The 23766-nt window shown below is 69.4% G+C and overlaps 2 protein-coding genes across 4 annotated transcripts; one reads left to right on the top strand and one right to left on the bottom strand.

Moving 5' to 3' along the window:
- Positions 1–13334, bottom strand: THBS3 (thrombospondin 3). The gene is made up of 23 exons (XM_029056087.2): positions 13201–13334; positions 10981–11187; positions 10100–10356; positions 9515–9617; positions 7616–7642; positions 7179–7261; positions 7050–7101; positions 6803–6951; positions 6190–6330; positions 6035–6112; positions 5784–5936; positions 4975–5085; positions 4781–4888; positions 3950–4109; positions 3713–3831; positions 2412–2464; positions 2039–2232; positions 1674–1852; positions 1492–1540; positions 1174–1370; positions 900–1072; positions 359–498; positions 1–257 (listed from the first exon to the last, which is right to left on the bottom strand). The coding sequence occupies exons 1-23, from the start codon at positions 13325–13327 to the stop codon at positions 199–201; spliced, it is 2919 nt and encodes a 972-aa protein (XP_028911920.1). The 5' UTR covers positions 13328–13334; the 3' UTR covers positions 1–198.
- Positions 13335–14986: 1652 nt separating this feature from the next.
- On the top strand, positions 14987–23730 carry MTX1 (metaxin 1). Of its 3 annotated transcripts, none has more exons than XM_029056009.2 (8): positions 14987–15453; positions 17681–17750; positions 17843–17922; positions 18064–18156; positions 20002–20076; positions 20837–20913; positions 21412–21566; positions 23451–23730. In XM_029056009.2, the coding sequence occupies exons 1-8, from the start codon at positions 15373–15375 to the stop codon at positions 23660–23662; spliced, it is 843 nt and encodes a 280-aa protein (XP_028911842.1). In that variant the 5' UTR covers positions 14987–15372; the 3' UTR covers positions 23663–23730. The 3 variants fall into 3 exon arrangements, with proteins under 3 accessions (XP_028911842.1, XP_028911844.1, XP_028911841.1); XM_029056008.2 differs by having other exon boundaries at positions 15047–15453; positions 19894–20076; XM_029056011.2 differs by lacking the exon at positions 20002–20076 and having other exon boundaries at positions 15045–15453.
- The last annotated feature ends 36 nt before the right edge of the window (positions 23731–23766 follow it).

Genomic DNA, 23766 nt, shown 5'->3' on the forward strand with positions numbered 1-23766 from the left:
TTAGAAAACGGGAACTTTATAGCCACCGTGTGGCACTACGTGTGTGTGTGTGCGCGCGCGCGTGTGGATGCACGCGCTGGAATTGGGGGGACGGGGTCCTCTTCCCACCCTCTCCCGCCGCCCCCGGGGAGGGGGGTCGGCTGGCGGGGGAGGAGGGGGCACGAGGCCTCGACCCCGGCCCGCCCCGCTTGGGCCGCCTCACGCCCGGCCTTCCAGCAGCTGTCGGCGGAACGGCTCGAAGTCCTCGGGCACCGTGTCTGGGGGAGGGGGGGCGGGGGCCGGGGAGGGTCAGTCGGGGGGCCGGGAGGGCCGCCCCCCCCCCGTCCTCCACGCCCCCTCCCCCTCCCGCCCCCCTCACCGTTGCAGCGGTACCGCAGGTAGGACCAGATGATGTTCTCCTGGGAGAAGCAGAAGACTCCGAGGCGGCCCCCCCGCATGGACGTGTCGATGACCACCCCGGAGTCCGCCACCAGCTGCGGCCCCTCGTACAGCTTGACCCTGCTCGGGGGGGGGGGGGGGGAGGACCCCCGGCACTCTCAGGACCCCCCCCCGCCCCCCCTCCAGCCTGGCACGGCGTCCTCCCCCCGCCCCGGTCCCCGTCCCCTTTGTCCGGCTCCGGGGCGGCGGAAAGCCCGGGCCGTCGCCTTGACGACGGGGACAATGGGCGCGGGGGGCGAGGCGCCAGCTTCCCAGGCTCCGGCCGCCCCCCGCCCCCCACCCCTCCCCGTCCCCGCCCTCCCCCTCCGAGGGATCAGACGCCTCCTCCCGCCTCTTCTTAAAAGGCCTGGCCCTTAGAGGGGCAGCCTCCCCCACGGTGGCCCCCCGACCCTTTTTCAAGGGCCTCCTGGTTTCGGGTAAGGGCACGGCGCTCCTAGCGGGGTCGGGGGTCGCGCCCTCACCGGATGTATCCGACCTGGGGCCGGTGCAGAAGCTGCCAGCGGTAGGAGGTTTTGTCCCGCCAGCCCACGTTGCGCGGGTCCTTCCACAGCAGGCGCACGTGGTCGGGGGTGTGGCCCGTGTGCCACAGCGCGTTGCGGAGGTACTGGCCCGGCCCGGCCTCCGACTTCACCGCCTGCCCCGGGGCGGAGAGCGGGAGAGGGTCGGCCCGGCGGCCGGGGGGGGGGGGGGGAGGGTCCCGGGAGGGGACCGGCGGTCCCCGCGTGGGGCGGCTACCTTGAGCTGCAGGCCGGGCTCCGCCACGGCGCGGAAGGGGGTGGCCTGCCAGTAGATCTGCTCCGTCTGCTTCCACATCACCACGTAGAAGCGGCCGCTGTCCTGGTAGCTGAAGATGAAGCCGGCGTAGTCGTCGTCGGTCACCGTGTTCACGTGGAACGTGCCCTCGAAGTCCACGCCGTTGAAGGCCGTGTACCCTGCGGGGGGACGGGGCAGGAGGTGGAGATGCGGGGGGGGGGGGGATGGGGTCCCTGCCTTTCACTTCCTCGGTCTCCCCCTCCCTTCGCCAAACCCCCCACCTCCCCGCTCCCCACATACCCACAGCCAGGCCGGGGTCACTGTTCATCGTCTGGACAATCTCCATGCCCTAAGGTTGGGGGGAGAGGGGCAGGGTCGGCCTCGGCGGCGGGACCGTCCGTCCCCCGATCCCCCGGGCCGGGTGGAGGAGCCCGTGGTTTGGAGGGGGGCGTCTGTCTGGGCGCGCGCCCCGCCCCCGTTACCTGGTTGAGGACCACCCAGTTGGGGTCGATCTGGGCATCCCCCTCGGGGTCCAGCACGACGGTCTGGTAGGCGCGGAAGTCGGTGAGGGTCACCTCGGCGCTCTCCGGGCAGACGTCCAGCGGGTCGGCCACCGTGTCGTCGTCGAAGTCGTCCTCGCACACGTCGCCCACGCCGTTCCCTGGGGAGGGGGATTCTGCCAATCGAGGCCCCTCCCCCGGCAACCGCGGCCAGACCCGTTCACTCGCTCCGTCGTATTTATCGAGCGCTTACTGTGCGCGGAGCCCCGGGCTCAGCCCTCGGAATAGGTCTGCCCCCTTCCCGCCCCCGCCACGGCCCCTCGTCCCGCCGGCCGCCGGCCCCGCACCGTCCGAGTCCTTCTGATTGGGGTTGGGGACGAGGCGGCAGTTGTCGGGTCCGGGGGCCGCGTAGTCGGGGACCCCGTCGTTGTCGTCGTCGTCGTCGCACTCGTCCCCCAGCCCGTCGTTGTCCGAGTCCAGCTGCGAGCTGTTGGGCAGCCGCGGGCAGTTGTCCTTCGTGTCCTGGTGGCCGTCCCCGTCGCTGCGGCGGGGGAAGGGGGCGCCGACGGGGCGCGGGTCGGGCGGGGGTCGGAGGGAGGGGGCCGCAGCCCACCGGTCCCCCTTGCCCCCATCCCGGGGAGGCGCCGGGCACCGACCGGGGGGGAGGGGGTGGGATCGTCCTCCAACGGGGGCGGGGGTCCCCGCCAGGCGCCCCGTTACCTGTCCTCGTTGGTGTCGCAGGCGTCGCCCACCAGGTCGCTGTCTGCGTCTGTCTGAGGGAGACCCGGCCCGACTCACCGGCCCCCCCCCCGGCCCCCGCCCCCTCTCGGCCCCTCCCCCGGCCGCCCAGGCCCCGCCCCCTGCCGCCCTTGGCTCCGCCCCCTCCCCAATCGATCTTGGCTCCTCCCCCTGCTCTTCCCGGCCCCGCCCCTATCGGCCTTGACCCCGCCCCCTGCTCTCCCAGGCCCCACCCCCTGCTCGTCCGGCTGTTCCCGGCTGCGCCCCCTGCTCGCTCGGCTGGCCTAGGCCCCGCCCCTATCGACCTTGGCTCCGCCCCCTGCTAGCCCGGCTGGTCTCTGCCCCCCCCGTTCCCCCCGGCTGTTCCCTGCTCCTCCCCCTGCTCCCCCCAGCTGTTCCCGACTCCTCCCCCTGCTCCCCCCGGCTGTTCCCCGCTGCTCCTCCTGCTCCCCCCGGCTGTTCCCTGCTCCCCGCCGGCTGTTCCAGGCTCCGCCCCCTGCTCCCCGGCTGTTCCCGACTCCGCCCCCTGCCCCCCGGCTGTTCCCTGCTCCTCACCCTGCTCCCCCGGCTGTTCCAGGCTCCGCCCCCTGCTCCCCGGCTGTTCCCGACTCCGCCCCCTGCCCCCCGGCTGTTCCCTGCTCCTCCCCCTGCTCGCCCCCCTGGCTGTTTCCTGCTTCTCCCCCTGCTCCCCCGGCTGTTCCCGGCTCCTCCCCCTGCTCCCTCGGGCTGTTCCCGGCTCCTCCCCCCGGACTGTTCCCTGTTCCTCCCCCGGCTGTTCCCGGCTCCTCCCCCTGCTCCCCCCCGGCTGTTCCCGGCTCCTCCCCCTGCTCCCCCCCGGCTGTTCCCTGCTCCTCCCCCCGGGCTGTTCCCTGTTCCTCCCCCGGCTGTTCCCTGTTCCTCCCCCGGCTGTTCCCTGCTCCTCCCCCTGCTCCCCCCGGCTGTTCCCGGCTCCTCCCCCTGCTCCCCCCGGCTGTTCCCGGCTCCTCCCCCCGGGCTGTTCCCTGTTCCTCCCCCCGGGCTGTTCCCTGTTCCTCCCCCAGCTGTTCCCTGCTCCTCCCCCGGCTGTTCCCTGCTCCGCCCCCTGCTCGCCCCCCCGGCTGTTCCCGGCTCCTCCCCCTGCTTCCCCCGGGCTGTTCCCTGTTCCTCCCCCCGGCTGTGCCCTGCCCCTCCCCCGGCTGTTTCCTGCTCCGCCCCCTGCTGGCCCAGCAGAGCCATGGCCGGCGGCCCTCCGCTCTGCTCTTGCCCCCCCCGCCCCCGTCCCCCCCCCGCCCCCGCCCGCGTACCTGGGTGGGATTACTGGTCTCGGGGCAGCTGTCGCAGGCGTCCCCGACGCCGTCCTGGTCCCGGTCGCTCTGCAGCGGGTTGGGCACCTGGGGGCAGTTGTCCAGGGTGTTGGGGATGCCTGCGGAGGGGAGGGGAGGGGGGGCGGGGCGAGGAGAGGGCGAGGCGCTGACACCCGGCGCCCTCCCCCCGGGGGGGACCCTCTCCCCCGCCCCCTCCACCCCCGGCCCCGCGGCCACCGTCGCCGTCGATGTCGTTGTCGCAGGCGTCGCCCTCGCCGTTGCCGTCGGCGTCGCGCTGCGCGTTGTTGGGCACGTTGGGGCAGTTGTCGCAGGCGTCGCCGAACGAGTCCGTGTCCGAGTTCTGCTGGTCCTTGTTGGGCAGCAGGCGGCAGTTGTCCTGGGGGGGCGGGGAGGGAGGGCCGTCAGGGCGGCGCGGCGCCCCCGCCCGTCTGCGGTATCCGCCGAGCGCCCGCTGGGCGCCAGGGACCGCTCCGGGCGCCGGGGCGGACGCAGGGTCGTCGAGCCGGACCCGGGCCCTGTCCCCCGCGGGGCCCACCGTCTACCCCAGCGCTCAGGACAGTGCACGGAGTAAGCGCTTAACAAACGCCGACATCATCATCGTCATTATCATTCGGCCCCGTTTTCCGGGTGAGGGCCCGGAGGCCCAGAGAGGCGAGGCGACTCACCCCAGGCCACCCAGCGGAGTGGGACGGCCGGGATCGGAAGCCGGGATTAGAGCTCCTGACACCCGGGCCGGGGCTCCAATAATGATGACGTCGGTATCTGTTAAGCGCTCACTATGTGCACGGCCCCGTTCTAAGCGCTGGGGGAGATCCAGGGTCGTCAGGTGGTCCCACGTGAGGCTCACAGTCCTCATCCCCATTTGAGAGATGAGGTCACCGAGGCCCAGAGAAGCGCAGTGACTTGTCCAAAGTCACCCAGCAGACAGATGGCAGAGTGGGAATTAGACCCCGGGTCCTTCGGACTCCCCGGGCCCGGGCTCCGGCCACTAGGCCAGACTGCCGGCCCCTCGGAGGTGGGGGAGGGAGGGGACCCCGGCCGGGAGACCTCGACATTCTTGATCCCGTCGCCGTCGGCGTCGTCGTCGCACTGGTCTCCGACCCCGTCGTTGTCCGCGTCCTCCTGCCCCGAATTGGGGGTCAACAGGCAGTTATCCTGGGGTGGGGGAAGACGGGGGGTGGGGGGAGGAGTCAGACCGGGCCCCGGCCCACCCCCACCCCAGGACCGGGCCCCGGCCCCACCTGCTTGCAGTGCTTGTTGTTGTCCATGCAGGGCAACGCGGTGTCCGGGTAGCCATCCAGGTCCGTGTCCGGCCCGCACACGTTCCCGTTGCCGGCCCAGCCCACGTCACACTGGGAGAACGGACGGGGTCGGGGGGGGCGGTGGGGAGGGGGTGGGGATAGAGAGAGGATTGAGGGGGGGTTGGGGAGGGGACGGGGGAGATGGGGGGAGGAGGGGAGGGGAGGACGGGAGAGAGACGGGAGAGGAGGGGGAGGGGATGGAGGGGAAATGAGACGATTAAGGGAAGATGGGGGGAAGGCGGTGGGGAGATGGGGAGAGGATTGAGGGGAGTCGGGAAGGGGGTGGAGAGAAGATGGGGAGGGGATGGAGAAGGGAGGGATGGAGGGGAGATGGGGGAGGATGGAAGGGAGAAGGGGAGGGGAGAACGGAAGGATGAGGGGAGAGGGTACAGCGAAGAAGGGGAGGGGATGGAGAAGAGAGGATTAGGGGGCGATGGGGAGAAGGTGAGGAGAGGATTGAGGGGAAATGGGGAGAAGGGAGATGGAGAGGACGGAGGGGAGATGGGGAGAAGATAGAGGGGATGGAGGGGAGACGGGGAGAGGATGGAGGGAGGAGGGAGAGAGGAAATGGAGAGGTGGGGAAGGGAGGAGAGGGGCCAGGAGATGGAGGAAGGAGAGGGAGGATGACCCGGCTCTCCCTCCGCGGCAGCCCCTTCTCTTCCACGTCCTGCCCCGTCCTCCGGGCCCCGCCCCCTCCTCCCCTCCGGTCCCCGGTCCGCCCCGTCCGGTCCCCGGTCCCGGTCCCTCACCGCGCAGGAGACGGCGCCGTTGCGCTCGGAGAGGCAGTGGGCCTGGACGTGGCAGGGGCTGTGGGCCGGACTGCGGCAGGTCCGTGCGGGCAGGCACCCGCCGCTCTGGTTCCGCAGGAAACCCGACCGGCACGGCCCGCACTTGAAGGAGCCCTGTCCGTGGGGAGGAGGAGGAGGAGGAAGGGGAGAGGGGTCCGTCAGTAAGTGCTCATTTGTTAAGCACTTACTACGTGGGTAGGCGGGCTGCTCACCACAGTGTTGGTACAGATGGCGTTGGGGTCACATCCTCCGTTGTTCCCGTCATTGCATTCGTCCACGTCCGTGCAGACCTGGGGAGGAGGCCGAGGGGGTGTGTGACCCCCGACCCTTAGCGTCCCCCCGCCTCCCCCCGGCGCCCCCGGCGCACCTGCTTGCTGGCCCGGGCGTAGTCTACGCCGACGCCGGACACCAGACTGCCGGCGTAGCCGCGGGGGCAGGCCGCGCAGCGGAAGCCGGGGGCCGTGTTGATGCAGCTGGAGCCCGGGAAGCAGGGGTCGGCGTGGGCGCACTGCAGGGGGGAAGAAAGGTCAAGGGGCAAAGGTCGGACCCGTCACCCCCCGGGTCAGTCGATCGTACTCACCGAACGCTTACTGTGTTGGGAGCGCTCCGCTAAGCGCTTGGGAGAGGACAGTACGATAACCGTCGGACGTATTCCCTGCCCCCAAGGAGCTCACGGCGTGCGGGGGCAGAGGGACACGAGTGGAAATCAATACATTAGAGCGGCGGAGATAAGTGGGGTGGAGCCGGGAGCGGGGAAGGAACGAAGGGAGCGAGTCAGGGCGACGCGGAAGGGAGTGGGAGGAGAGCGGGGGCTCGGGCCGGGAAGGCCTCCCGGAGGAGGTGGGCCTTCGATAAGGCTTTGAAGGCAGGGAGGGTCGACGTCGGCGGGGGGGGGGGGTCCGAGGAGGGAGGGCGTTGCGGGCCGGGGTCGCGCGGCGAGAGGGGCGAGACGGAGGCCCGGCGAGCAGGTGGGCACCCACCTCGTCGATGTCGGCGCAGTACGTCCCGTTGCCCTCGGTGCCCGCCGGGCAGGGCCCGCAGCGGTACCCCGGGTACTCGTACACCTCCATGCAGTCGACGCCGCGGTGGCAGGGGTTGGGGCTGCAGTGGGACCGCTGCTCGTGGAAGCCTGCTCGTGGCAGCGGGTGGGCACGCTCAGGAGGGCGTCCTCAGGGCCCGACGGGGGAACGGGGTCGGGGGGTAGGGCGCCCCGGGATCCCCACTCACCGCACACCTGGCACTCCATGATGGTGTTTCGGATCAGAGACATCTCCTTCACCTGGGGGGGCGGGCGGGCGGGCGGGTCAGGTCCCAACCCTCCGTTCCTCCCACCCCCGTGGCCCTTCATCCCCTCACCTGGTCCCGGATGTCCTCCCTCAGCTCCACCAGGATCTGGTTGAACAGGGTCAGCTGGGTGACCAGCGCTTTGGTGTGTTCGCCTGGCAGGCGGGGGACACGGAGACGACAGAAGGGCAACCGTATCCGTTAAGCGCTTCCCGGGTGGCCGGCACCGTGCTAAGCGCTGGGGCGGATCCGAGCAGATCGGGTTGGCCACGGTCCCCGTCCCGCGGGGGGCTCGCGGTCTTCATGGCCATTTTACAGATGCGGGAACCGAGGCTCAGAGAAGGGAAGTGATTCGCCCCAGGTCACCCGGTGGGGGGAGGCGGGAATCGAACCCAGGTCCTTCCGACTCCCAGGCCCGGGCTCCACCCACTAGGCCGTGCCGCTCGGCACAGCGTCGCGGTTATTTCGTCGTCCTCCCCCCGCGCCGACCCCAACCTCTGGACACTCACCGAGGATGGAGTGAATCGCGTTGGTCACTGGAAGGGAGAAGGGGCCACGGTCAGTCAGTCGGCCAGTGGCATTTAGTGAGCGCTTGCCCCGTGCAGAGCACTGTGCCAAGCGATGGGGAGAGGACGGTACAACAAGATAACGGACACATTCCCCGCCCGGGACGAGCTCACGGTCTAGAGGGAGGTCGGGCCCAGGGGGCTGGGGACAGGGGAGGAGCTAGAGAGGCCGTCGGCCTCGTCGGGAAGGGATTTTTACTCGGATTCGTACCTTTTATCGACAGCAATAATTGCGGCATTCGCTAAGCGCTTACTCTGCGCCGGGCACCGCGCTAAGCACAAGCAAATCGGGTCGGAGACCATCCCTATCCCACATAGGGCTCCCAGTCGCCATCCCCATTTTACAGATGAGGGAACTGAGGCCCCGAGAAGTGAAGCCACTGGCCCAAGGTCACTCGGCGGACGAGCGGCGGAGCCGAGATCAGAACCCAGGTCCTTCCGATTCCCAGGCCTGGGCTCCGGCTACTACATTATGCCGCTGCCAGGATCGGGTTTCTAAAACGTGTGCCTGGGCTGCCTCCCCGCTCCTCGAAACCCCCCAACGGTCACCCATTCCGCCCCGCGGAAACCAGAAAATCTTCATCGCTCCACTGTACTCTCCTGAGCGCTTAGTACAGTAATCTGAGCGCTCAATCAATGCGGCTGAATGGATGGATGAGTGACGGCGCTCAATCAGCTCTCTCCCGGCTACCGCCCCTGGCTCCTCTCCCACCGCAATCCAGCCGGCACGATTCATTTCTTTCAAGCCAATTTTATTTTTAATGCTATCTCTTAAGCGCCTTCGAAGGTGCCAGACACCGTACCAAGTCACGGGGCAGATGCAAATTCATCAGATCGGACACGGTTCCCTGTCCCACACAGGGCTCGCAGTCTCCACCCCCATTTTACAGAGGAGGAGACTGAGGCCCAGAGGAGTGAAGTGACTCGCCCCCCCCCCCCCCAAGATCCTGCGGCAGACAGGGGGCCGAGCCGGGATTCGAACCCAGGCCCTCCCGACTCCCAGGCCCGGGCCCTAGCCACTAGGCCACGCCGCTTCTTGCTCATCCTGCAGGCCGCGGTTCTCCCTGTCTACGAAGCTCTTCGAGGGTCACGCCTCCTCCGGGGAGGCCTTCCCCGATCAATCTCTTCTACCTCCGCCCTCTTCTGCCCCAGCCCCCCGACATCACTCCCCCCGCGTTTCTACCCTAACAAACACTTTTGGTTTCTACCAGCTCTGCCACACCGTGCTCTCCCGAGCGCTCAGTACAGTGCTCTGCACATGGAAAGCGCTCAGTAAACGCGAGTGGTCGATGGGCAGCGGAGGCGCGTAGTCGGAGTATTTATCAAACACCTACTGTGCGCGGAGCACCGTACCGAGCGCTGGGAGAGAATACGCAGGGGAGACTCGGACACCGTCCCTGTCCTTCGAGAGGCCCTCAATCTGAGCCGTCTCGCCTCCCCTTACCTGTGACACATCACTCAGTCGTATTTACTGAGCGCTTAAAGTGCGCACGGCGCCGTACTAAACGCTTGGGAGGGGACAACGGAACGATAAGCAGACACATTCTATTGATTTTAATATCATTTTCCCTCGCTAGCACGGAAGCTCTCCGAGGGCAGGGATAGGGTCTACCGAAAAAAACCGGGGACGGAGCCCGTAAGCCCCGGGCGGGACAGGGACTGTGCCCGACCCAATTAGCTCGTCTCTGCCCAGCGCTTAGAACGGAGCTTGCGCTTGACAAATATCATTAGAATTATTATCGTATCCTCCCCAACGCCTCATACGTTGCCTTGCACGGTCAGCGCTCAGAAAACCCGACGGACTGATCGACTGACGGGCGAATGAAGGGGGTGGGCGGTCACCTGCGTGGTGGACGGTCTCTTCGCGCTGGAACGGACACTCGCTCAGGGCGCCCACGCGGGCCATGGACCCGCCCAGGATCAGCTTCATGGACTCCACGAAGCCCTAAGGGGAGGGCGAGGGAAGGGGGTCGTCGCCCCCGGCCCCCGCCCCCTCTTCCCCTTTGGCTCCTCCCCAAGGCTTCCCCTCTCCATCCTTAGGCTCTTTGCCCTCCCCGAGTCTCCTCCCCCTCTCCCGGGCTTCACCTCTCCATCCTTAGGCACCTCCCTCTTTCCAAGACTCCACTTTTCCACCCCCAGGCTGCTCCCCCTCTCCCGGGCTCCCCCCCCCTCCATCCTTAGGCCCCGCTCCTTCTCGCAGGCTCCCCCGTCTCCATCCTTAGGATCTGCCCCCCCGTCGCAGGCTCCCCCTCTCCATCCTTTAGATCTGTCCCCTCACGCGGGCTGCCCCTCTCCATCCTCAGGCTCCTCCCCCCTCTCCAAGTTCTCCTCCTCTCCATCCTTAGGATGATCTGCCCCCTCTCGCAGGCTCCCCCTCTGCACCCCGAGGCTCGGCTCCCCCTCCCCGTGGTTGGGCGACCCGCTCACCTGGACGCGGCCGTAGGCCTTCGCGCCGGTCCGCACCTCGAGCCCGTCGACCTCGGCCGGGGGGATGGGGGCCAGGGCGGGGAGCCCGGTCTGCTCGTCGCCCAGCTTGCAGTCCACGTAGAGCTGGAGGGCGGGACCGGGCCCGGCGGGGCCGCGCAGCCGGAGCAGGGCCGTGTGCGCCCGCCCGTCGGCCAGCCCGGCCGGCTGCAGGCTGACCGCGTGCAGCTTCCCGTCCTCACGCTGGTACCGCACCAACACTGACCACGACGGACAGGGGCACGCCTCGGGCACCCGCACCCCCGCCCACGGGCGCCGCCCCGCCCTTCGCCCCCCGGACCCGTCTCCTCGTTCCCTCAGGCCCTTCCCTTCACCCCCCGACCCGTCCCTCACCCCCAGGCCCGTCCCTTCGCCCCCGGCTCGGTCCCTCACCCCCAGCCCCGTCCTTCATCCGCAGCCCCCGTCCCTTCACCCCCAGCTCGGTCCCTCACCCTCAGCCTCGCCCTTCACAGCCCCAGCCCCGTCCCTTCATTTCCTCAGGTTGCCCCTTCACCCCCAGCCCCGTCCCTTCACCCCCACTTCCCCGTCCCTTCACCCCCAGCCCCCTCCCTTCAACCCCAGCCCCGTCCCTTCGCCCCCCCCCAGCCCCGTCCCTTCACCCCCAGCCCGGTCCCTTCACCCCCAGCCCCGTCCCTTCACCCCCAGCCCCGTCCCTTCATTCCCTCAGATCTGCCCCTTCACCCCAAAGCCCCGTCCCTTCCCCCCCCACCCCCGTCCCTCCCTCCCTGTGCCCCTCCAGCTCCGCGTCCCGTCCCCCTCCCCGCCCCAGCCCCTTCCCCACGAGCGACCCCTCCCACGCGGGGCGGCCGCCGGCGGCCTGGTACCTTTGTTGATCTTGCCCACGACGGACACCTCGAACCAGCGGGTGGCATCCCGGCGGGAGTAGACGCCGAAGAGGGCGCCGCCCTGCTTCGGGGGCAGGCGGAAGGTGGACAGGAGGTAGACGTCGTCCACCGTGAGCAGCGCCGTCCGCAGCCGCTCCGCCACCGCCGCCACGGGCCGCGTCTCCCCCGAGGTCAGCAGGTCAATCACTGCAACGGGGGACCGGGGTCGCGCCCGGGCCTGGCGGAGCCCCCCTCCCCTCGACGCCCACCCCCTTCTGCGTCCCCCTGACCCCTTCCCTTTATCCATCCCCCCCCATCCCAGCCCCGGACCGCTTATGCCCATCCCGGCTCCGCCACTTGTCCGCTGTGTGGCCTCGGGCAAGTCGAGTCACTTCTCTGGGCCTCAGTGACCTCATCTGGAAAACGGGGACGGAGCCCGTGAGCCCCGCGCGGGACAGACGCGATTTGCCCGTATCCACCCCAGCGCTTGGTACGGCGCCTGGCACACGGAAGCAGCGTGGCGCCGTGGAAAGAGCACGGGCTTTGGGGTCAGGGCTCATGAGTTCGAATCCCGGCTCTGCCCCTTGCCGGCTGGGTGACTGTGGGCGAGTCACTCCACTTCTCTGGGCCTCAGTTCCCTCATCTGTAAAATGGGGATGAAGACTGTGAGCCCCACGGGGGACCGCCTGATTCCCTACCCCAGCGCTCAGAACAGTGCTCGGCACATAGTAAGCGCTTAACAGATACCAACATTATTATTATTAACAAATCCCCTCGTCATTATCGTGTCTGTCATTTAAAGATTTCTCTTCATGTCCGTCTCCTCCTCTCTAAGCTCACCGTGGGCAGGGAACGCGTCCACTGCTATACTGTCCTCTCCCAAGTGCTCAGTCCAGTGCTCTGCACACGGTAAGCGCTCAATAAATACGACTGATCGAAAGAGGCCTTCCCTGACTAAGCCCTCCTTTCCTTTTCCCCCACTCCCTTCTGCGTCATCCTGTCTCGCTCCCTTTGGGCCTCCCCCCCGCGTATCGATTCATTCGGTTGCATTTTATCGAGCGCTTGCTGCCTGAGCACTCGGGAGAGGACGACGGAACGAGAAACGGCCACATCCCCTGCCCGCCACCAGCCCACCCCCAGCCCCACCGCATCTATCCGTAATTTATCTCTGTGTGCCCGTCGTATCGTTCTACCGTCCCCTCCCGAGCGCTCGGTACAGTGCTCTGCCCACAGCGAGCGCCCGATCCCTACGGTCGAATGCCTGACTGATGCCCCCTTCCCCCCGGGCACCATCTGGGCACATCCCATATCTGGTATTTAGCGACTTATTAACGTCTCTCTCCCCCCCGCCCCCTTGGACCGTAAGATCACCGTGGGCCGGGAACGCGTCTATTACTACATTGTCTGTCATTCATTCAATCGTATTTATTAAGGGCTTACCGGGTGCGGCGCCCTGTCCCGGGCGCTCCTCTGCCAAGCGCTGAGGACGGTGCTTTGCACCCAGTGAGCGCTCAAAAGAGACGGCCCGCGCCTGCACGAATCCCCGCATCCAGGCCGCCCGCGGGAGGAGGGGATGCCCGGCGGGGTGCCCGGGGCCGGGGAGGGGGGCGTCTCCCTGGCTGCCCCCCAAACCTGGCACCGGCCGGCCCTCCTCCTCCTCCTCCTCCTCCTCCCGCCCCCGGACCACAGAGGCGTCGAGTGGCGGCTCTCGTGTCTGGGTCTGGTCTGTGGTTTTAACCCCGAGCCGTGGAAAGAATTCGCGTCTGTCTCCCGGCCCCGCGCCCCCCGCCCATCCAAATGCCCTCGCCGGCCTCCAGCCCCACGCCCACTTTTCTCCCACCTCCGCCGTGGGCCCCGTGCCCACCTCCCTCCCACCACTTCCAGGGGTCCCGTGCCCCCCCTTCCTCCCACCTCCCTCACGGACCCCGTGCCCACCTCCCCCGTGGACCTCACACCCACCATCCTCGCACCTCCCCCGGTGGGCCCCGTGCCCATCTCCCCCTTGGGCCCGTGCCCCCTTCCTCCCACGTCCCCCGTGGACCTCATCCCCCCCCCCCATCCTCGCACCTCCCCCGTGCCCATCGCCCCGGCTGCCGGTCCTTCCACCCCCTCGCCCCGGGTGGGGGGGGGGGGTCGGTCTCATCCCTCCCCCGTGGCCGGTGCCCCCCGGGCGGGGAGAGGGGGCTGGGGAGATCGAGGGAGGGGGGTGGGTCCGGTTACCCTGCAGGTCCTGCGTGGCGGCGGTGGTGGCGGCGGGGCGGAGGAGGAGGAGGAGGAGGAGGAGGAGGAGGAGGCGGCGGGGATGGCGAGCAGCGAGGACCCCCCGGAGGCCCCGCGTGTCCTCCATCCCGCTGTCGGGCCGCCTGCAAGGGGAGAGGCCGGGGGGGGGGGGGGGGGGGGCCGCCAGGGGGGCGGGGAGCACGGGGACGGGACAGGCCGGGGCAAGACGGGGGCAGGGGGCTAAGGGGAGGGGGCAGGGGGCTGGAGGGGGGGGGCAGGACCGGGGGGCGGACACAAAGAGCCGTCAATCACCGCCGCGGCTCCCCCCGGCCCCGGGGGCCGTGAAGGATTCATTCATTCATTCAATAGTATTTATTGAGCGCTTACTATGTGCAGAGCACTGGACTAAGCGCTTGGGATGAACAAGTCGGCAACGGATAGAGACGGTCCCTGCCGTTTGACGGGCTTACGGTCCGATCGGGGGAGACGGACGGACGAGAACGATGGCACTAAACAGCGTCGAGGGGAAGAACATCTCGTAAAAACGATGGCGACTAAATAGAATCGAGGCGATGTACAATTCGTTAACAAAATAAATAGGGTAACGAAAATATATAGGGACGGCCCCCCCACCCTGAGCCCAAGTGCGGCCTTGGGGGTTTGTCGCCTTTTGTGACCCTCTCTATTTTGCGCGTGGGGCGTCCATCCCCTTCATTGTCTTTATTAACGTGAGGTGGTCTTGTTTTGGTCCGTCTCCCCCGGTTAGACCGGCGGCCCTTCACTGGGCAGGGAGGGTGGGCAGGGAGGGTGTCTCTCTCTCTCTCTCTCTCTGGTGTCCGATTGGCCGTCCCAAGCGCTTAGCACAGCGCTCTGCACGGAGGAAGGGAGGAGGGCTCCATAAGGACGATTGAATGAATGAGTGACACGTGTCCGAGGAGCCCCGCGGGAGGGGGGGAGGGAGGGAGGGAAGGAGGGAGGGAGGGAGGGAAGCCCCCGGCGGGGGAGATTCCCGGCCCCTCCCCCCCGCCCCTGCAGGCCCCGGCGCGAGGACACGGAGTTCCCGTTGCCAAGGCGACGCCGCTCTCTTCCCCCCCCCCCCCCCCCGGGGCCCCCGGCGCGAGCCGCCGCCCCTGTTTTGTTTCCGTGGCAACGGGCGCGCGGGGCCCCCGGCCAAACATCACGCGCTGTGGAAGGCACGCGGCCCCTCCCCCCCCAACGCGCGCGCGCGCGCGCACACACACACACACACACACACATCGGCTCAGCTCTTCCTCCTCCTCCCCGCCGCCCCCCTCCGATCGCGGAGGGGCAGGTAGAGCCCGGCCCCGCCCCCAGATTGGCCCCGCCCCAACGATCACGCCCCTCGACCCCGCCCCCTGATAGCCGCGCCCCATCCCACCGTCCTCCAACGAGAGCCCCCATCCTTTGACCACGCCCCCTTCCACCGCTCTCCAATGATCACTCCCCATCCACCCCGCCCCGCGTAGCCACGCCCCTCCCACCGCCCTCCAATGAGCGCCCTTCCCTTGACCACGCCCCTTCCGCCGCCCTCCAATGATCACTCCCCACCGACCCGGCCCCCGGGTAGCCACGCCCCCTTTCACCGCCCCAATGGTCACGCCTCCCTCGACTCCGCCCCCGCGTGACCACGCCCCTTCAATCGCCCCCAATTATACCCTCCTCGACCCCGCCCCATGTGGCCACGCTCCCTCCCATCGCCCCGCCAATGATCGCTCCCCTTTGACTCCGCCCCCGATAGCCACGCCCCTCCCGTCGCCCCTCCAATGAGCGCTCCCCCTTGGACTCCGCCCCCACGTGGCCACGCCCCTTCTCGTCTCCCCACCAATGAGCCCTCTCCCCTTGGCTCCGCCCCCGCGTGATCACGCCCCATCACCACCCCCTAGTAGCCACGCCCCTCTCGCCTCTCCTCCAATAATCACTCTCCTTTTGACCACGCCCCCACGTGACCACGCCCCTCCCGTCTCTCCACCAATGATCAAACTCCGCTTTGACTCCGCCCCCACGTGACCACGCCCCTCCCGTCTCTCCACCAATGATCACTCTCCCCTTGGACTCCGCCCCCTCAATGATCGCTCCTCTCCCCGGCCCCGCCCCCTCGTGTCCCCGCCCCTTCCGGTCCCGGGGAGGCGCTTCCGGGTGAGAGGGGAGAAGATGTCTGCGCCCATGGAGTTGTACTGCTGGCCCGGGGGCTGGGGGTTGCCCTCTGTGGACCTGGACAGCCTGGCCGTGCTGGTGAGGGGCGGGGCCTCCGGGGAGACCTAGGGCGGAGGGACATGCGGGGAAAGACCTGGGGCGGAGGGAGGTTTGGGGGTGGGGGGAAAGACCTAGGGCGGAGGGAGACCTGGGGGGGAAGACCTGGGGCGGAGAGAGGCCTGGGGGGGAAGACCTGAGGCGGAGGGAGGCCTGGGGGGGGAAGACCTGAGGCGGAGGGAGGCCTGGGGGGGGGGAAGACCTGGGGCGGAGGGAGGCCTGGGGGGGGGAAGACCTGGGGCGGAGGGAGGCCTGGGGGGGAAGACCTGGGGCGGAGAGAGGCCTGGGGGGGGGAAGACCTGGGGCGGAGGGAGGCCTGGGGGGGGGAAGACCTGGGGCGGAGGGAGGCCTGGGGGGGGAAGGCCTGGGGGGGGGAAGACCTGGGGCGGAGGGAGGCCTGGGGGGGGAAGGCCTGGGGGGGGGAAGACCTGGGGCGGAGGGAGGCCTGGGGGGGAAGACCTGGGGCGGAGGGAGGCCTGGGGGGGGAAGACCTGGGGCGGAGGGAGGCCTGGGGGGGGGAAGACCTGGGGCGGAGGGAGGCCTGGGGGGGGAAGACCTGGGGCGGAGGGAGGCCGGGGGGGGGAAGACCTGGGGCGGAGGGAGGTCTGGGGGGGGAGAGACCTGAGGCGGAGGGAGGCCTGGCGGGGGGAGAGACCTGAGGCGGAGGGAGGCCTGGCGGGGGGAGAGACCTGAGGCGGAGGGAGGCCTGTGGGGGGGAGAGACCTGAGGCGGAGGGAGGCCTTGGGGGGGGGGGAAGACCTGAGGCGGAGGGAGGCCTGGGGGGGAAGACCTGGGGCGGAGGGAGGTCTGGGGGGGGAAGACCTGGGGCGGAGGGAGTCATTTTGTGGGGGGGAGACCTGGGGCGGAGGGACTTATTGGGGGAGGACCTGGGGCGGAGGGAGTTCGGTGGGGGGGAGACCTGGGGTGCAGGGAGTCGTAATGATAATAATGCTGGTATCTGTTAAGCGCTTACTCTGTGCAGAGCACCGTTCTAAGCGCTGGGGGAGACACAGGGGAATCGGGTCGTCCCGCGTGGGGCTCCCGGTCTTCATCCCCATTTTCCAGATGAGGGAACCGAGGCCCAGAGAAGCGAAGCGACTGGCCCACGGTCACCCAGCTAAGTGGCAGAGCCGGGGGTCGAACCCACGACCTCCGACTCCGGAGCCCGGGCTCTTTCCGCTGAGCCACGCGAATCCCGGCCCTGCCACTCGTCAGCTGTGTGACCGTGGGCGAGTCACTTCGCTTCTCCGGGCCTCGGTTCCCTCATCCGTCAAATGGGGACGAAGACCGGGAGCCCCACGTGGGACGACCCGATCCCCCCGTGTCTCCCCCAGCGCTTAGAACGGTGCCCGGCACAGAGTAAGCGCTTAACAGATACCGACGTTGTTATTACGCCCTCGTTCGGATGGGAGGAGACCCGGGGCGGAGGGTGTCCTGGGAGGAGGGGAAGACCCGGGGCGGTCGATCAGACCGCGAGCCCGTCAGAGGGCGGGGACCGTCTCTGCCCGTTGCCGGTCTGTCCGTCCCAAGCGCTCAGCACGGCGCTCCGCACACGGTAGGCGCTCGATAAATACCGTCGGATCAGTACCGTCCGACGGGGCGGAGGGAGTCCGAGTCCCGCGGCCGAGGGAGGTCCGGGATGGGGCGAGCCCTGCGGCGGAGGGAGTCGTCCGGCCGGTCGTTTATTGAGCACCTACCGTGTGCGGGGCGCTGCACTAAGCGCTCGGAGAGTAGAATTTAGCAGTAGAGACGGTCCCTGCCCGCACGGGGTTTACGGTCTAGAAGAGCGGGGGGAGACAGACTTCAAATAATAATAATAATGCGGGTACTCGTTAAGCGCTTACCGCGTGCAGAGCACCGTTCTAAGCACGGGGGTAGATATAGGGTAATCGGGCGGTCCCACGTGAGGCTCACGGTTAACCCCCATTTTACAGATGAGGGAACCGAGGCCCAGAGCAGTTAAGTGACCTCCCCACAGTCAGAACAGCCGACATCGATATAAAGAAATAGAACGCTAGGCGTCCGCGTGTCGGAACAAGTAAACGGGCATCGGTATCGATGGATAAAATCATAGGTGGATATATACGGACGGGATGGGGGAAGACCTGTGGCGGAGGGAGGCCCGGGGTGGGGGAGGTCCGGGGGCGGGTCGGCCCCCCCCCCCCCCCCGTCCCGGGTACACGCTCTCACCCGTCCCGTTCCCCCTTAGACCTACGCCCGTTTCACCGGGGCGCCCCTCAAGGTGCACAAGATTGCCAACCCCTGGAGGAGCCCGTCAGGTACCCGCGGCGCCCGCCGCCCTGGGAGGGGTGGGCCCGGAAGGGAGGGGCGCTGGCTTCCCGCGCCCACGCCCCCCTCTCGCCCGTGCCAGGCACCCTGCCCGCCCTGAAGACCGGCGACTCCGGCGTCATCTCCCGGCCGCACGGCATCATCACGCACCTGCGCAGACAGGTGGGCCGGGGCAGGGAGCCCCCACCGGAAATGATAACCATCGTATCCGTGAAGCGCTCGCTCCGTTCTGAGCGCTGGGGGAGATCCGGGGTCATGGGGTCGTCCCGCGTGAGGCTCACGGTCTTCATCCCCATCTGACAGAAATACAACGCCGACTACGACCTGTCGGCCCGGCAGGGAGCGGACACCCTGGCCTTCGTGTCCCTGCTGGAGGAGAAGCTGCTCCCCGTGCTGGTGAGGACCCCCCCCCCCCTTTTGCCCCCCGGTCCCCCCCTTTCCCGCCCCAGGGGACGCAGGGCCTGGAGACGGAGCTTCCGCCCCGGACCTCGGCGGGGGGGCGGCGGGAAGAGCCTGGGCTTCGGAGTTCAGAGGGCGTGGGTTCGAACGCCGGCTCCGCCACTTAAGCGTAACGTCGGTATTCGTCAAGCGCCCGCTACGGGCCGAGCACCGTTCTAAGCGCTGGGGGAGACCCGGGGGGATCGGGTGGTCCCACGTGGGGCTCACGGTCTTCATCCCCTGGGAACTGAGGCCCAGAGGAGTGAAGCGACCCGCCCACGGTCACCCGGCCGCCAAGTGGCGGAGCCGGGGTTCGAACCCACGCCCTCTGACTCCCCGGGCCCTTTCCGCTGAGCCGCGCCGCTCGGCAACCGTGTGACCGTGGACGAGTCGCCTCACTTCCCTGGGCCTCGGTGACCTCATCTGTCAAACGGGGATGAAGACCGTGAGCCTCCCGTGGGACCGCCTGGTGACCCCGTATCTCCCCCGGCGCCTAGAACAGCGCTCTGCACAGAGTAAGCGCTTAGGTACCGACATCATCATTAGCGAAAGGGGAGACCGAGTCCTTCGCCCGCACCGTCCGAGGGGACGGTCCTCAGCCGGAGACGCTCCCAGTGGGAGGTCAGGGTCGGGGCGAGAGCCCCCAGCTAGAGATCGTCATCCGGTTGTGGCATTCGTTAAGTGCCGACTCCAATAATAAATAATGGTGGTATTTGCTAAGCGCTTACTATGTGCCAAGCGCCGTTCTAAGCGCTGCGGGGGGGGGGGGGGATGATAGGAGACGATCGGGTTGTCCCACGTGGGGCTCCCGGCTTCGATTCCCATTTCCCAGGTGAGGTCACCGAGGCACCGAGAGGTTAAGTGACTCGCCCAAAGTCACCCAGCTGGCGGGCGGCGGAGCGGGGATTCGAACCCACGACCTCTGGCTCCCGAGCCCGGGCTCTTCCCACCGAGCCGCGCTGCCTCACTAGTTTGTGACAGGCGCTGCTTTAAGCACTGGGGTAGCTCCAAGCCAGCGGGGTCGGCCGTCGTCCCCGCCCCCCCCCCGTGAGGCTCCCGGGCTTCATCCCCATTTTCCGGATGAGGTCACCGAGGCCCAGAGAAGTGAAGTGACTCGCCCACGGTCGCACAGCTGACAAGGGGCAGAGCCGGGATTCGAACCCGGGTCCTTCCGACTCCCAAGCTCTACCCACTAGGCCCAGTGCTTCCCTAGAGACGCCATTCCCCCCTCCCCACCCCCCACCCCAAGAGGCGGGAGGGGGAGGGCAGAAGGATCCGGGTTCCAATCCCGGCTCCACCACCCGTCTGCTGGGCGACCTCGAGCAAGTCACTCGACCTCTCCGCGCCTCGTGTGTGAAATGGGGTTTGGGACAGGGACGGTGTCCGTCCTGACCAGCTCGTATCTCCCCTAGCGCTTAGCACGGTGCCCGAGCAGCAGCGTGGCTCAGGGGCAAGGGCCCGGGCTCGGGAGCCAGAGGTCCCGGGTTCGAATCCCGGCTCCCCCCCCCCCCCCCCCCCCCCCCCCGAGCTGGGCGACGGAGGGCAAGTCACCTCGCTTCTCTGGGCCTCGGTCCCCTCACCCGTCAAACGGGGCCGGCGACCGGGAGCCCCACGGGGGACGGGGGACCCCAACGCGGCGCCCGGCGCGTAGCGAGCGCCCGCCGGACGCTGCCGTCGCCGTTCCGCCCCGCGCAGCTGCACACGTTCTGGGCGGACGGCCGGAACTACGTGGAGCTGACCCGGCCGTGGTACGCGGGGGCCGCCCCCTTCCCCCTCAACCTCTTCCTGCCCGGGCGGCTGCAGCGACGGAACCTCCGACGGCTCCAGGGGCTCCGCGGGGAGCGGGACGGCCGGGACGAGGAGGAGCCGGAGAAGGAGGTGCGGGCCCGCGGCACGGGGCGGGGGCGGGCGGGCCGGGACCGCCGCGGTCGTATTCATCGCGCCCGGGCGCTTGGGGGAGGACGGCCGCGTCCCCGCCGCCCCCCGGCCCCGCTCCCGTCTCCGTTAACGTCCGTCTTCCCCTCTGATGATGTCGTCGGTATCTGTCGAGCGCTCACCCGGAGCACCGCGCCGAGCGCCGGGGTCAGCAGGTGGTCCCACGGGAGGCCGGCGGTCTTCATCCCCATCTGGCGGACGGGGTCGCTGAGGCCCAGAGCAGCCCGGTGACGGGCCCCACGGTCGCACGGCGGTGGGATTCGAACCCACGACCTCTGACTCCCCAGCCCGGGGCCCCCGCCACCGGGCCGCGCCGCCCCTCCGCCGCCGGTACCGGTTAGGCGCCCGTTGGGCGCCGGGCACCGTCGTGGATCCAAGCCGATCGGGGCGGACGCGGTCCCCCGTCCCCAGTGGGGCTCGCAGACCTAATCCCCGTTTGGCGGACGGGGGGAACTGAGGCACAGAGACGGGAAGCGACTTGCCCTAGACCGTCGGCTCGACGGGGGGGCGGGGAACGTGTCCGTTCACTGGGGGATCGTCCTCTCCCGAGCGCTCAGTCCGGGGTCGCGCACGCGGTCGGCGCTCAGTAAATACGGCAGAGCCGAACCCACGCGTCCGGCGTAGCGGCGAACGGACACGTGCCCCGCCCGCGCCGGGCTCGCCGGGTGCCGCGCCGGCGACCCCTGACCTCCGCCCCCTCCAGCTGTACCGGGAAGCCCGCGAGTGTCTGACGCTCCTGTCCCAGAGGCTCGGCCGCCGGCAGTTCTTCTTTGGAGACTCGTGAGTGTCTGCGGGGGTTTGGCCACGCGGCCTCCCCCGGGGGGAAGAGACGCCGGGGCCGGGCACGGGGGCTCTGCCCCGCGGCGGAGCTGAGCGACGACGATCGGGCTGTTGGCCAAGCGCTTCCCACGTGCCCGGCGCCGGGGCGGCGACGCGCCCGTCGGGGTCGGACCCGGTCGCCGTCGCGCGCTCTTAACCCCCGTTCTACGGAGGAGGGAAACCGAGGCGGAGAGAAGGGAAGGGACTTCTCCGGGGTCGCCCAGCGGACGAGGGACCGGAACCCGGGCCCGGGCTCCACCCCCTGGGCCACGCCGCTTCCCCCGGTGCCCTCCCCACAGCGGGGTCCCGGATGGGGTGGGCGGCCCGCCCCCGCCCATCTGCAGCGGGGTCGGTGTGCGTTCGCGTCCCGAAGCCGCCCGTCCAGTGGCGCGTCGCCCGCGTCCCCTCCCCCGGGGCCTCACGTTGGGCGGGCGCGTCCCCCGTCCCCCGTCCCCTCAGGCCGGCCTCCCTGGACGCCTTCGTGTTCAGCCACGTGGCGCTGCTGCTGCACGTCCAGCTGCCCAGCGGGAAACTGCAGGCCCACGTGAGGACCCTGACCAACCTGACCGCCTTCTGCACCCGCATCCTGCGCCTCTACTTCGCCCGGGACCCAGGTTAGCGGCGGGGTTGGGGGGAACCTCGGGGGCCAAAGCCGGGGGGCGGCCCGCGCCTCCGCCTCCCCCACGGCGAGCGATAACCGTCGTGACGGGGCCGAGCGCCGTTCTAAGCGCCGGGGGTACAGGGCGATGAGGCTGTCCCCCGTGGGGCTCCCGGTCTTCGTCCCCATTTTCCGGATGAGGGAACTGAGGCCCAGGGAAGTGACCCCCCCCCCCCCCCCCGCCCAGAGTCACCCAAGCTGACGTGACCCCCGACTCCCAAGCCCGGCCTCGTTCCGCCGACGCCGCTTCCCCGAGGTCGTCGTCAATAACGATGACGCCGGTACTCGTTAAGCGCTCACTACGGGCCGGGAACTGTTCCGAGCGCCGGGGGAGATCGGAGGAAGTCAGGTTGGACACGGTGCCCGTCCCACCCGGGGCCCCCGGTCTCGTCCCCCTTGTACGGATGAGGGAACCGAGGCCCGGAGGAGGGAAGGGGCCGGCCCGAGGGCGCACGGCGGACGCGGGGGCTGAGCCGGGATTAGAACCCAGGCCCTGCTGCCCGCCACGCCCGAGCCCTAGCCCCTAGACCGCGCCGCCTGAGGTCGGCCCCGCCTCTCCTCCCCCCCACCCCCCCGGGATGTAGGTTAGGGATCGGTGGCGCCTCTAATAGTAATGACGATTGCGGTGTTTAATAATTGATTGTCATTACCGTGGTATTTGCGAAGCACCTATTACGTGCCGGGAGCTGTTCTGAGCGAGGCGGTAAATAAGGAGGAGGTCGGGCTGGACGGAATCCCGGTCCCACGTGGCGCTCGCTGATTTAATCCCCATTTTGCAAATGAGGTAACTCATCCCCAGAGGACCCAAGTGATTCGCCCGAGGCCGCACAGCAGACACGCACTAATAACGTCGCTATTTGTTAAGCGCTGACTCTGTGCAGAGCACTGTTCTGAGCGCCGGGGGAGAGACGGGCTGTCCCCCGCGAGGCTCCCCGCCTTCATCCCCGTCTGACAGACGAGGCAGGTGAGGCCCGGTGAAGCGACTCGCCCACGGTCACACAGCCGACGCGCGGCAGAGCCGGGATTCGGACCCGTGACCTCCCGACTCCCGGGCTCTCTCCGCTCCGAAGCGCCGACCGTGGGCCGGGCACCGTGCCAAGCGCCGGGGCGCATCCCAGCCGACCGGGTTGGACGCGGTCCCCGGTCCCACGCGGGGCTCACGCTCTCGCTCCCCGTTTTACGGACGAGGGAACCGAGGCCCAGAGAAGGGAAGCGACCCGTCCGAGGTCACCCGGCGGCCACGTGGCGGAGCCGGGATTAGAACCCGTGACCCGCCGGCTTCCGGGCCGGGGGTCCGGTGGGGGGGGGGTCGACGCGCGGCCCAGTGGCTGGAGCCCGGGCCCGGCCGCCGGAGGGTCACGGATTCTAATCCCCGCTCGGACGCTCGTCCGCCGTGGGACCCGGGGCGAGTCGCCTCGCTTCTCTGGGCCTCAGTTCCCTCCTCCGTCAGACGGGGGGCGGAGACCCCGCGCCCCACGGGGGCCGGGGGCCGAGCCCGGCGCCGGGCCCGGATTAAGCGCTCGACGTCGTCATTGACGCCGAACCGGGATCCGGCGAGGGACAGAGAGGCCGGGCGCGCCCGGGCGCGCGGGGGCCGAGTCCAACCTGATTTCCTTGTGTTTCCGCCCGGCCCCTGACACGTAGCCGGCGCTTACGTGCCACGACGGTGAGCGTTATCGTCGTCATCACTTCCGCCGGGACCCAGGTCGAGGGGCGAGGCCGGGTCCCCTTCCGAGCCGGTTCGGGGGTCGGCTTCCCCCGGGGCGGGGGGACCCAGGTCGGGGGCGGCCGGGCGCTGACCTCGGTCCTCTCTCCCCCCCCCCCCTCTCGTCCCGCCTAGGGGAGTTCCAGCCGGCGGCCCCCGCGGCCCCCTCGGGCGGGGAAGAGCCGCCGTTCGGCCGGCGGGGGCAGGTGCTGGCGGCGCTGGTGGGCCTGGCGGCCATGGCGGGCTACGCGCTGCTCAGCGGCATCGTCTCCGTCCGACGGGCGGCGCCCGCCCGGGCCCCCGGCCCCCGCCCCCTCGCCCTGGCGGACGACGAGGACGAGGACTGAGCGGCGCCGGGACCCCCGCGGGGCTCCGCGTCCGCCCCGGCGGGAATAAAGCCGCTTTTGCTATCCCGCGTCCGCTGCCCGCCCCGGCGCCCACCGACGCGGCC

This window comes from Ornithorhynchus anatinus, chromosome X5 (assembly GCF_004115215.2).
Source record: "Ornithorhynchus anatinus isolate Pmale09 chromosome X5, mOrnAna1.pri.v4, whole genome shotgun sequence".
Classification (NCBI taxonomy): Eukaryota; Metazoa; Chordata; class Mammalia; order Monotremata; family Ornithorhynchidae; genus Ornithorhynchus; species Ornithorhynchus anatinus.